The sequence below is a fragment of the Cervus elaphus genome, chromosome 16 (genome assembly GCF_910594005.1).
Source record: "Cervus elaphus chromosome 16, mCerEla1.1, whole genome shotgun sequence".
Taxonomy (NCBI): domain Eukaryota; kingdom Metazoa; phylum Chordata; class Mammalia; order Artiodactyla; family Cervidae; genus Cervus; species Cervus elaphus.
The window spans coordinates 28,103,445-28,116,846 of record NC_057830.1 but is presented as its reverse complement, the minus strand read 5'-3'; the positions used below and the strand labels follow the sequence as shown (position 1 = coordinate 28,116,846).

Sequence of the window (13,402 nt, the reverse complement as noted above, 5' to 3'; positions counted from 1 at the left end):
TTACAAAATTGCTGTTTCTTACAGTGCCAAATGTGTGACTGAGGCCTCTGATAAAATAATATATAGTTCCCTATGAGATCGATGATCATGACAGTGTAACTCTAGATATGAGAAAAAGCAACAAAAGGGAATGTTTTCCTGGACCAAGAGGCTAGTAAGACAGGTGGTCCAGAGAATTTTAGATACTGTTTTATGGCCTAGTCCAGTAACAGCACATTGAGTGGCCGGTCGACAAAATCTTTGCCAAACCTGAGAATGGACATTCTCAGCACCATAGGATAAAATGGTCCTGAAATGCCCCCCCTAAGATTGACACTTGCCATCTACATCTACAGCGATTATATCATGGCCACTGCAACTGCTTTCAACGGCCCTGAAAGGAGTTCAGGGTGAAGATCAAGAATGAGGCATTCCGTGCTCTGGGAAAAACTGGCAGAACAGGCCTTCAGATAGTTAGATCTTTTCAGGAGATTTTATGAGTCCCAATTCTTGCATCTTCTCATACCTAGAGAAACACTGACATCATGAATGGTGCCATCTGCTTTGGCTATTAAAGAAAAATTTTACAATTAAAAGTCAAAATAGAGTACTCAGCTATGGTTCAGACATCCTGGGAAATAACCAGGTGTTACTATGGGTGCTGAGTTGTGTCAGGCTTAGATGCCACCATTCTCAAAACAATGTCTGCTGGAAGCTAGTAACTTCTACCTTACTTTTTATAAAACTAGGCAACTGGCCACCTGGCTACAAGTCTCCCTGAAGTGCCAGGTCCAGACTGGGTTTCAGGCCTATTCTTCTAAAAGAAAGAGATTTACTTTGTCTATTAAAACTCCAGTTATCCCTTCTCCAGCTACTACTAACTGGGTATGTTACAACAAAATGGCAGACCAAGGGATTGAGATTTTAATCATACAAGGCTCAGATCTAAGACTTGGAACTCAGGAATACTTCCAATTCAGTGTCTCTTCTCCAGGCTGAGGCAGTCCTATGCCCCATTTTGACAAGAGATTATCACAGTCATAGTTGCCCTGTTCCCTAAATTAAAGCTGAGCAGGACTCTGTGGGGTGGCGACTCTGGAGTACAGACCTGCTGTACTGTAAAACATAGGCTTTATTCAGCCTCCTTGACCTTCCCTGAGTTCCAAAGGGTATATTCAAACAATTGCCAATCAGAGAAGGGAGGAAATACAGAAACAGAGGGGAAACAATCAAATGGTGGTACAGCCTTGAGACGGGTCCTGGTTCCTACTCAAAGAAATATGCATAACAATGTCTTTTGAGTTCTTCTACAGAACTGGAGCCCCCACCCAGGTGGAAGATGGTAACTTCAGACTAAACATAAGATTCCTAGAACACAGCTCTGTTGCTTGACCACCAGCCAATCATCCCAGTGGTGCCTCCTGTTTCTGGGGACCAGTGATGACCATCCTATTAGGTCTCCTGTTTGGCCCCTGTCTATTTTACCTCTGAGAGGCGCCAACAGTTTCAAACTAAGTTGCTGTTATTACAAGAGTAAAAGCTGGTTTCAGATATAAAACACTCCAACTTAGGTCAGGTATAGAGAGACTTCTGCTCTGCTAGGCAGGCCTACGCCCAGGCACAGCAGGAAGAAGTTACAGAAGAAAGAGACCTCTGCCCCAATTCCCAAAAAGCATCTTGAGTATGAAGTCTCTCAAGGGGGAGTTGTTAGGGAAAACACACTGCCTGTCCGTCTACCTAATGTTACTCAGATCTCAGTATTCGACTGTCCCCACAGATGATATAGAAGACCCATGATTGGGCCTTCCACAGAAACAAAGACAGGGGGGAATGTGAGGCTGCCAGGGCTAACACTATGACAGGTGACCCGGACCTAAGTTTCGGTTTCCCGAAAATGTAAGATGAAATGTAAGATTCCCTACCCCCATCAGGCCACCTGGAGCCAGCCAATCAACAGGCGCCCAAAACAGAACAAAGGGAACATAGCGAGGGAAAGCTGAAAATCCCGCGAACGCCTAAGTTTGAACAAAAGCCTGTGAAAGTTTGTACCAATAAAATTGCTTTGCAAACATGCAACCAATCCGCTTAAGCCAGCTACCAACCGCTTATGCACACCCTATAAATTTGGTGTAACAGCTGGGGCTCGGGGCTCTCTGACCCTGCACCACTGCGTTGGATGCGGCAGGAGCCCTGGCTCGAGTCAGTAATAAACTTCCCTTTTTGTGAGTTGCATTGTCTTAGAAGCCTTCTCTCTTCCCGCTGGGGGATTTGGACATCAGGCAAAACACTAATTAATTTTCAACCTCAAATTCTTAACTATTACAGTCCATAGTATTCCAGACTGAACTGCTTTCCTTGAAGCAGCAATTAGCAGGGAGACAAGAACAGGTTCTCCGGAAGAGAGAAAATCTTGCATGAAAGAAAGATCCCAGAAAATTGTTTAACACAGCCTTAGAAAAGAATGAAAGGAAATGAAGAATAAGATTCTACAAGAGCAAAGCTAGAATTCGTCTAGAACAGAAACAGAATTTGAAAGTTCTTAAATGGTATCTTTTGGGCTAGTAAAGACCTGGAAGCCCAGAAAGGATATATAATTTGTCCAAAATCTGCAGACTGAGTGAGGACTAGAATACATAGCTCCTGACCCCTAGACCACTGCCTAGTCGCTAAGTCATGTCTGACTTTTTGTGATCCCCATTGACTGTAGCCTGTCAGACTCCTCTGTCCAAGGAATTTTCCAGGCAAGAATACTGGAGTGGGTTGCTCTTTCCTACTCCAGAGTATTGTCCCTGGGAATCAAACCCACTCTGCTGTGTCTCCTGAATTGGCAGGCAGATTCTTTACCACTGCACCACATGGGAAACCTTATAATAGCTTACCAAACTACATATCCTATAAACGCATTCTTAGAAAAGCTTAACTACCTGCTACCTATCTACAGAGAAACAAAAAGCCTAGAAGGAAACACTCAAAGACATCACATACCAGTGACCCTCAACTCTATCAGCTTCTCTCTTTATATTATTTTTTAATGGTCATTAATCTTTTTGAAATGAAAGTTTTATATACATATGCTACCCACACAAATGATTTTTAAATTAACATATGCCCTGGCTATGATGTAAAGGATAAACACAAGGAAAGTAGTTTATCATTTTTTATTGTTTTAAGTATAATAAATGCTTATGGTACAATTACCCTAGAAAATAACAGTGCCCCCATAAATTCCTAAAACAACTCCTAAGGAGAGATACTGCCACCTTTGAATATCATTGTATTTTTTTAAGGTAGCCAGAGGGTGAGATTATGATTTTTAAATTTCCTTTTCCATAGAAAATAGTTTTCTTTGTAAAAGAATGTCTATTGCTTTTATAATCAGAACAGTAGTGTTTGTGGTGACACACGACCATGGTGTATTTAATACAAGGAGAGGAGAAAGTCTTCAAGAAAACAACCTACCTCGAATGAGTAAGCTTTCCCAATCCCATCTCCTGCTCCAGTGATCACTGAAAAAAAGCATAAATGGTTTTAAAGGATAGAATTAATTAATCTTTAAGATCTTCTTTCTTGCTGGCTACATTTGACTGCAGGCCCACTCTCTAAGATACAATATAATATTCCAAAGCAATGCCCTCCTACTCTCTAACCCAACTCTGCTCAACTGTGACCAACTTTGCTTAACTGTGAATGTTCCAGCCTTGACTTCCTTCACTAAACTTCAAAATGAAGCTTTTTTTTTTTGGATGGGGTTGAGGTGAAGAGTTGCTGAGGCTATGGAAAACATGGTCCAAAATGAAACAAAGTGTCTCAGCCAGAGAACATTTTATTCAGACCCCATAAGGGCTTACAGTTCTAAGCCTTAATTCATCAAGGACAAGCAGTGTACTCCATTATCTCCCTACCCACACACCCAGTTGTCACTGTAAGGATGTTTCAAGATTCCTAGTGAAAGTCAAGTTCTCCCCATTTCCTATCTTCACCCTCATAGGACAGCAGAAATCAAAACCCATGGAAGATAGAGAACTTTTAATGAGGAAAATACAGAAATGCAAAAAGAGGATGGAGTGACATGAAGGAACCTAAAGAATTTGTGCTCACTAGATCAACTGATTAATAGATGACCGTGAGATGTGCCATCTAGTCCTTTTTTATAGTCCATAACACATAGATTAAAAAAATTTTTTTAATTGGAAGAATATTGTTTTACAGTGTTGTGTTGGTTTCTGCTTTATAACAATGGAAATTGGTCATAATTATATATTCCCTGCACCCCATCCCACCCTTCTAGGTCATCACAGAGTACCAGGCTCGGCTCCCTGTGTTATATAGCAGCTCCCCTCTAGCTATCCATTTTACACATAATAGTGTATATACGTGAATTCTACTTTTTGCAATTCTTGCCACCCTCTCCTTCCTTCACTGTGTCCACAAGTCCATTCTCTACATATGCATCTCCATTCCTTCCCTGCAAATAGGTTCATCAGTACCATTTTTCTAGATGCCATATATATGTGTTAATATATAGTATTTTTCTCTTTCTGTCTTACTTTACTCTGTGTAACAGGCTCTGGGTTCATCTACCTCACTGCAACTGACTCAGATTTTTTCCTTTTATAACTGGGTAATTTTCCACTGTATAACAGCAGATACATATTTAATGACTGAGCTCTAGAGTAAAACTCAATTGTGTGAATGCCATCATTTCAAAATAAACTACAATTCAGTATATACCTATCTGCAATTTACCTTTGCAGCAACAATCGAAGGATATGCTTTCCAAAAGTGTGTACGAAAGCTGTGTGTGCATTTAGTTACAAACTTCAAGCAGCACGCTGGCAGAAGCACCCTCATTTTAATCATTACCAATTATTTTACGTGTTTATTTGGATACTTTTAAGTGACTCCATGCATATGACCTGTTTTGCTTGGTAGAGGTACTATGCTCAGGGTTCCGTTGTCTTCTGCTCCATCTTCCCCTTCCTTACAGGCATCCTCCAAATCACCACGTACCAGGCCTGAACTATATAGTCAAGATACGGTCACTAAGTGGCTGGCATCTTCTGAGTGCTTACTTTCTGCCATGCACTTTATTTGGGGGGTTCGTTTGTTATTGACTTAGACCTAATTATTTACCAGCTAAATTACACAGCAGCTTTACGCAGCATGAGATGGACAGGAGGCAGAAGAGAGGAGGCGGCTGGCTTCTGAGGTTCCTGGCTGCCTCCGCTCCTGCTCCTGTGTGTAGCAGTCCCAGATCGGCCCTGGGACACAGGTTAAATTAGGTCCAGGCTCTGACACTCCACAGCCACCTGGGCTCCCACTAGCAGCTTCTTCATGGGAGTTGGGAGTGAGGGTGACAGATGAGGCTGTTTGAATTTAGGGAGAAGGTGCAACAGGCATCGTAGGTCCAATAAAGCTCTTCCTTGTCAGGCTCACAGAAACACAGAAAGCGCGTGTGGCTGGGCAGCCCCACAGCCACCATCTCATCTAACATTCAAAACAAGCTTGCAATGCGGGGACCATCTTTTCCCTTATAAATGAGGAAGCTAAGGGAAAGTTCTTAACCCAATCAAGGCCGCAGTGCTAAAGCTGATGGCAGCAGGATCTGAACCCAGGCTCTGATCTTGGCCCCACACCTCTATAGAGGATACCAGTGACAAAATTAGGAAATCGGCCACAAATGGCTGCATATGTGAACTTCTTTTGGAATGCTTGTTCCTAGAAGGGCTGAGTTCTAACCCCTCAGAGAATGGCATTTAAATCTGTGTGGAGCAGGACTTTTGGATCCAGAACACTCAAGTTCAGACTGCTCGGCAAGTACATTGGAAACTTCCTACTGACCTGAGAGGAAGGAGTTCTCACACATACATATTCTCTCTCTCTCTCTCCAGATATAACAAGCAACAGTTAAAAACACATTTTTTCATGCCAAACAATTTTCATATGATAATTTTTTCATTTCCAGTGCTGAAGGTATAAGGTTGCCAGCTTTTGCAAATAAGGACACAGGATGCCCAGTTAAATTTGAATTTCAGATAAACAACAAATATTTTTTTAATATACGAATATCCCACGTAATAACTGGAGTTTCATATATTAAAAATTATTTATTTGTCACTAAATAAGAAATTCAAATATAACTTGAGTACCCTGTATTTTATCTGGCATTCCTATAAGGTTGTTTACAATCTCTCCTATTTAGCCTGGGATTGTATTCCTAAAGCCTCTTAAATTCTTTTTTTTTTTTTTAAGGTCACTGGATTTCTTACTACCCCATTGTAGCATAAAACCTGACAGCTGGGTTTTGATTTTGTTTTTTTCCTTTTTGTAATGCAAGTGCTTAGCTTATGCTTTGATTGCCGGTTAGGCATCAATTTCAAAGAGGCATCTACTTTAAAGATGGGGATCGCTAATAAAAGTTATGTTGGCCATAGGATAACGTAAAGGGCCAGGCAACCTCCCCCACATGAGGTCTCTTTTTTAAAAAATTTTGTTCTTCAGTTGCTAAGTTGTGTCCAATTCCTTGCGACCCCACAAAACTGCAGCACATCAGGCTTCCCTGTTCTTCACCATCTCCCAGAGTTTGCTCAAACTCATGTCCATTGAGTCAGTGATGCCATCTCACCCTCTGCCACCCCCTTCTCCTCTTGCCCTGTCTTTCCCAGAATCAGGGTCTTTTCCAATGAGTCAGCTTTTTGCATCAGGTGCCCAAAGTATTGGAGCTTCAGTGTCAGTCTTTCCAATGAAAATTCAGGGTTGCTTTCTTTAGGATTGACTGATTTGATCTCCTTGTTGTCCAAGGGACTCTCAAGAGTCTTCTCCAGCACCACAATTCAAAAGTATCAATTTTCAGCACTCAGCCTTCTTTATAGTCCAACTCTCACATCTGTACCTGACTACTAGAAAAACCATAGCTTTGACTATACAGACCTTTGTAAAAAAAAAAAAAAAAAAAGAAGTGATGTCTCTGCTTTTTAATGCGCTGTCTAGGTTCGTCATAGCTTTTTTTTCAAGGAACAAGCATCTATCTTTTAAAAACCTTGGTTGGTTTCAATAACTGACCATTTTGACCACTTGTTTTTTCTCTTCCTGCACTTTAAATTCCCTCTCTTATGTTTTAAATTCACCATTAAAGAAAAAGTTCTTGAAACCCTAGGCCCCCACCCCAGAATAAAATAAAAGCAGAACCCCAGGCCCGTTCACTCTCTCCCTCTCTTTCTACACACGACCTTGTTGTGGAACCAGGTGTGCTATATAATTTACAGGCCCTGTAAGTAATAAACCTTTATTTTTCCTTAAGTTTCCTGATGGTGCCGAAAGGCGTTTTGCAATCATAGTAAGACCCACAAGGGCTGGCCAGGTCACATCATTGGTTATTGATAGACTGACACCAGCACATAATACCAACTTTGAAATGCAAACCTAGCACTTCATTCAAGGAGATGCTGAAACTATAGCCTCATGTTCTTCACCTTAAACTCAGTATAGAGCTGAAATTCTGCATGGCAGTTTCAGGAGCTAAATTCTATTGAGAGACAGTGATTAATCAATCTACTTGGGACATAAAACAGACCCAGATTCTGAATATAACCATTTAAAAACATGTCTCCACAGAGATCTTTATTGCCTTGATTTTGCATTACCCTCACTTTGTGAAAGGTCTCTGAGAAATTATTATAATAAAATGGATTTAAATTATTATTGGATTTCAGAATTTTGAAGTTCCGTTTAAGAAAATGAAAGCACTCTGGGTTTTTGAAAATCTGGGGAAGAGGATACATAATTTTCTGCCTCATCCATGATTTGTATCATCAGAAACCCCAAAAATAAGAAAGCCCAACTAGTGAGGATGGGAGGAAAAGCACACAGGGAAGAACTGAGTCACATTCTTCCTGAATGACTCTCCTGATGCTGCACATCACATTTTTCAGTCAATTTCATTTGTCCTTTCCAACCCCGCAAATTAACCCAAAGGAATTACATCTTTGCTCTCAAAAGGAAAAGAAACAATATATCTTTTGAGATATATATCTTTTGAGATCTAAGTAATAATAAGAACAACAACAAAAAAAACAGAAGATGGAAAGCTTTCTTTACCTGCCCACTCTCCCATTGACTTCAAGAAAGATCTTGGCAAAACTTTCCAGAAGTGCAGGAAAATACATTTAGAGAATCTCACGCATTTCATCAGGTAGAACAGGCAAACCAGCAACCCTACGAAAATGAAGAACTGCTCCAGAACCTCCCCCATGATGGCACCACGGCAGATGCTGTTTCAGATCTGGTCCGGTCCCTCACAGCCTTCGAGGTGAGCGTGGCTGCTCTGCGGGAGCGTCAGTCCCCTTCTGGAGTCACTGGGAACATTCCAATGAGTCACTGTGTCAAGGCGTTCAGATTAGAGTAACTTCTTTACACAATCCTCTGATTCATTGGCTTTGGAATAAAATATTCTTTCTAATATCCTTATAGCACTGTTGGGCTTTTGCGAGGCAGGGGAGTGTTAAAGAAGTCAAAGGTGAATATAAAGATAAAGCCTGGACAAAGAAAAATGGCAGCCCAGCATTTCCTCCTTAAATCTGGAAGCTAAAATAGATACTAAAAACTATGCAAAATTCTAAAAGTCATTCATTCACTTAATCAACAACTATCTATTGACTGCCTACCAGGTGGGAATCGCTGTTTGAGGCCTTGGGAATAGAGAATAGTAAACACGGCCAATCACTGCCAGAGGGAGCTGAGAATCACAGTCAATATGCAAATAAGTAAGATAATGTCACATATCAGTGCCATAAAAAAGTGCTGTGGAGTGACAGAAAAAAATTCTGTGAAGAGGTGGTATTTTGAGCTGAAATTTGAGTGGAAAGGAGAAAACCCTACAAAGATAAGTTTCCCCCTTCAGGCTGAGGGAACAGCTAGTACAAGTGACCTGAAATGAGAAAGATGCATGTATTTGAGGAATAAATAGCACTACATAGTGGATCTGGTGTGTACAGAACAAAAGGAAAGAATACAGTAAGATGGAGGCATGTGGAGGAGCCAGATACTCCTGGTGAGGAGTTTGGACTTTACTCAAGTAAGAGGAAGCCACCAAAGACACTCAAATAATTGTTGTTGGTGTTCAGTCATTCAGTAGTGTCTGACTCTTTGTGACCCCACGGACTGCAGCACGCCAGGCTTCCCTGTCCCTCACTATCTCCTGGAGTTTGCTCAGACTCATGTCCATTGAGTCAATGATGCCATCCAACCGTCTCATTCTGTCATCCCCTTCTCCTCCTGCCCTCAGTCTTTCCCAGCATCAGGGTCTTTTCCAGTGAATCAGCTCTTCTCATCAGATAACCAAAGTAATGGAGCTTCAGCTTCAGCATCAGTCCTTTCAGTGAATATTCAGGGTTGATTTTCTTTAGAATCGACTGGTTTGATCTCCTTGCAGTCCAAGAGATTCTCAAGAGTCTTCTCCAACCCCACCATTCAAAAGCATCAGTTCTTCGGCTCTCAGCCTTCTTTATGGTCCAACTCTCACATCTATACATGACTACTGAAAAAACCATAGCTTTGACAATATGGACCTTTGTTGGCAAAGTCATGTCTCTGCCTTTTAATATGCTGTCTAGGTTTGTAATAGCTTTTCTTCCAAGACAATTACATAATCTGATGCTGAGAAAAGGTGACCTTTTGGAAGTAGGGATGGAGAGTGGTCACACACTGAAACAGGGGAGTGGAGAGACTCTGACATCATCCAAGAAGAGTGTCCTCATATTCAGCTCTTGGCCCTCTTCTCTTTGGTGTCCACACTTACTCATTTGATGACATTACCTAATCTCTTGACTCTAAGGACTTTGTGCACTGAGAACCCCTAAATGTATAACTTCAGTGGTAACCAGGCTGCTCATCCATACTTGTATTTCCGTTTGAAAGCAAGTAACATTAACACCTGGAGAAGGCAATGGCACCCCATTCCAGTACTCTTGCCTGGAAAATCCCATGGACGGAGGAGCCTGGTAGGCTGCAGTCCGTGGGGTCAAGAAGAGTCGGACATGACTGAGCGACTTCAGTTTCACTTTTCACTTTCATGCATTGGAGAAGGAAATGGCAACCCACTCCAGCATTGTCGCCTGGAGAATCCCAGAGATGGGGGAGCCTGGTGGGCTGCCATCTATGGGGTCACACAGAGTCGGACACGACTGAAGCGACTTAGCAGCAGCAACATTAACACCTCCATTTGAATGCTTAATAGTCATCTCAAGCTTAAGTCTAGCAATGGCTTCTGATATTACCTTCGAATGTCAAAACTTATTTCCCTTGCAGATTTCCCTATACCAGAACATGGCAACTCTTATGTTCCAGCTGTTCAGATTAAAAACCTTGGAGATAGGTTTGCTTGTATGTCAGGTGATGAGCAAGATCCTTCAGTGAGAAGGAGACCCGGGAAGGAAAGTGAGAGGTACAAGTTACTGTCAAGTTCAGCCTGCATTCCTCTCTAAACCATGCCATGTATTTACCCTAGCACTTTCAACTAAGGTCCTTATCTGGAGCAGCTTCTCAGTTCCAATTGTCACTTGTTCATAAAGCTATGGGCTGGCTACCTGAAGAAAGTACAAGTAATATGGAGATTAAACTAAAATTAGAGCAAATGAGATGGCCTTTGCCAATGGTAGCTCCCCACTCCTTCCCATTTTTTCCAACTGCCCCTTATTTATTATGTCTTGTGTACCCAAATCTGCACTAAGCACATTACAGGGATTACCTATCTTGGTTAATTATTACTCTTTCTACTGATGGTTAGTTGGCAGAAGCAGATAGTATAGATCAACCATCTCAGCTCATCCACAAATGTTCCCAAAGGAGTGAGAGGCTGAGGTGTTTGACAAACATGAAGACAACAAATATTGTTTTTACTAAGGTCTGGGAAAGGCCTGGCCAATGCCCAGCAGGGTGTCCTGTGACTCTGGTTTAGTTTTCTTCTGAGCATATTTTTTATTGGCTTATCTTATTTATTGCTTGTGGTTGGGTCTCCTGCCATGACAAATAAATTCCTTTGGATTGGGACTTTGCCTTGTAGAGCAAAAGTACTCTGACCCACAGCTCCTTAACATAACAACTGGAGACCAGTAGAAGAATATTCAAAAGAGCATTGTTCCAAGAGGAAAAACGGGGAACTATCCCAATGAGTTTATTCTCACAGTGAAATATTATACAGTAGTGCAAATGAATGAATTACAGTCAAACAGAACGACATGTGACATTCAGAAACATAATGTTGAGCGGAAAAAAGCAAATGCCAGAATATTACAAGTCTGATATTTTATAAACTCAAAAAAGCAATATAAAGCAATATATTGCTTATGTTAAAATGTGATAAAATTGTTGTTACAAACAATGGAATGATAAACACAAAATTCAAGAAAGTGGTTTCATCTGGGGAGAAATGATATGATGGAGAATTCCTATAGGCAGGTATAAGCTACTGGTATCATGTGATTCTTGAACTGAGTAGCATGTACATGAGTGTTCACACAATATAATACAGTGCTTTATAACTTATATGCATTTCACACATAATCTTTTGCCATAATAATTACACTATACTAAAATGTACAGTGAAAAACCTGAATACTCATGATGATTTCCAACTTGAAAATTAAATAAAATATAATTATATGGTTAAAAAAAAAAGCAGTCAAGGATGTATATTGTCACCCTGCTTATTTAACTTATATGCAGAGTACATCATGAGAAACACTGGGCTGGAGGAAGCACAAGCTGGAACCAAGATTGCTGGGAGAAATATCAATAACCTCAGATATGCAGATGACACCACCCTTATGGCAGAAAATGAAGAAGAACTAAAGAGCCTCTTGATGAAAGTGAAAGAGGAGAGTGAAAAAGTTGGCTTAAAGCTCAACATTAAGAAAACTAAGATCGTGGCATCCGGTCCTGTCACTTCATGGCAAATAGATGGGGAAACAGTGGAAACAGTGGCTGACTTTATTTCAGGGGGCTCCACAATCACTGCAGATGGTGATTGCAGCCATGAAATGAAAAGACGCTTACTCCTTGGAAGGAAAGTTATGACCAACCTAGATAGCATATTAAAAAGCAGAGACATTACTTTGTTAACAAAGGTCCATCTAGTCAAGGCTATGGTTTTTCCAGTGGTCATGTATGGATGTGAGAGTTGGACTACAAAGAATGCTGAGTGCCAAAGAATTGATGCTTTTGAAGTGTGGTGTTGGAGAAGACTCTTGAGAGTCCCTTGGACTGCAAAGAGATCCAACCAGTCTATCCTAAAGGAGATCAGTCCTGGGTATTCATTGGGAGGACTGATGTTGAAGCTGAAACTCTAATACTTTGGCCACCTGATGCAAAGAGCTGACTCATTTGAAAAGACCCTGATGTTGGGAAAGATTGAGAGCAGGAGGAGAAGGGGACAACAGAGGATAAGATGGTTGGATGGCATTACCGACTCAATGGACGTGAGTTTGGGTGGACTCCGGGAGTTGGGTGGAGGCCTGGCGTGCTGCGGTTCATGGGGTCACAAAGAGTCGGACACAACTGAGTGACTGAACTGAACTGACTCAATAAATGTTGCTGTTGTCAGTCACTCGTGTCTGACTTCTTTTGACCCCAAGGACTATAGTTTGCAAGACTCCTCTGTCCATGGGATTTTCCAGGCAAGATACTGGAGTGGGTTGCCATTTCATTCTCCAGGGGATCTTCCTAACTCAGGGATCAAGCCTGGGTCTCCTGCATTGCAGGCAGATTCTTTACCGTCTGAGCCACCAGGGAAGCCCACTCAATAAATATTCACTCTTTAAGGAAAAAGGAAAAATTAGCCTTTATTTTGTGTGGGTGCAATGAAGTTTGTCCTGTTAAAGAAGTCTTTGGTAGACAGGTGACAGACACTGGTACAGGTTGGGGGCAAGGTGCAGAGCCTCAGGGAGGAGGGCTGGATCTCGGCTGGAAGCCTGTGGAGTTAAGTGACGAGGAAATGCAGAAGAACAAACAAGGCAAAGAACAGAATGAATTCTTTCACAACTGACCCATTTATCAATATTTGTTTTGTGTTTATCTGTCCCAGAGGACACAATGGTTGGACTCAAGGTGATAAAATGTGGAGGGGAGAGCCAAGGGGGTGGGAAACTGGAGAAATTCAGAGAAAGAAAGAGGCCTGAAGAAGGCTGTAAGATATTTGTAAGGGCGTGGCCTTCCCCCTGAAGCATCTGTGTAAGTTGTGGTATGTGTTAGGGGAAAGAATTATAAGAAGTTTCACACCAGAGAAACCTGAAGAGAATCTGACTTTGTTGCCAAGTTTTCAGTAAAAGAGGACAAAACTAATTTTTTCTAATGATGTGTGTCATCAAATGTCATCCAGAAATGGAGAGCAGCTTTCACAAAGGTTTCCCTGATAGCTCAGTTGGTAAAG

At 41.5% G+C, this 13,402-nt stretch overlaps 1 protein-coding gene across 1 annotated transcript in view; it reads right to left on the bottom strand.

Moving 5' to 3' along the window:
- The window catches only part of HSD17B3 (hydroxysteroid 17-beta dehydrogenase 3), a 63,629-nt gene extending 55,072 nt beyond the window's left edge, over window positions 1-8,557 (bottom strand). The window contains exons 1-2 of the mRNA XM_043927671.1: window positions 8,077-8,557; window positions 3,439-3,485 (exon numbers count right to left, since the gene is read on the bottom strand). Of these exons, the coding sequence (XP_043783606.1) occupies window positions 3,439-3,485; window positions 8,077-8,230 (201 nt within the window). The 5' untranslated portion in view covers window positions 8,231-8,557. The remainder of the gene's footprint in view (window positions 1-3,438; window positions 3,486-8,076) is intronic.
- Between the last annotated feature and the right edge of the window lie 4,845 nt (window positions 8,558-13,402).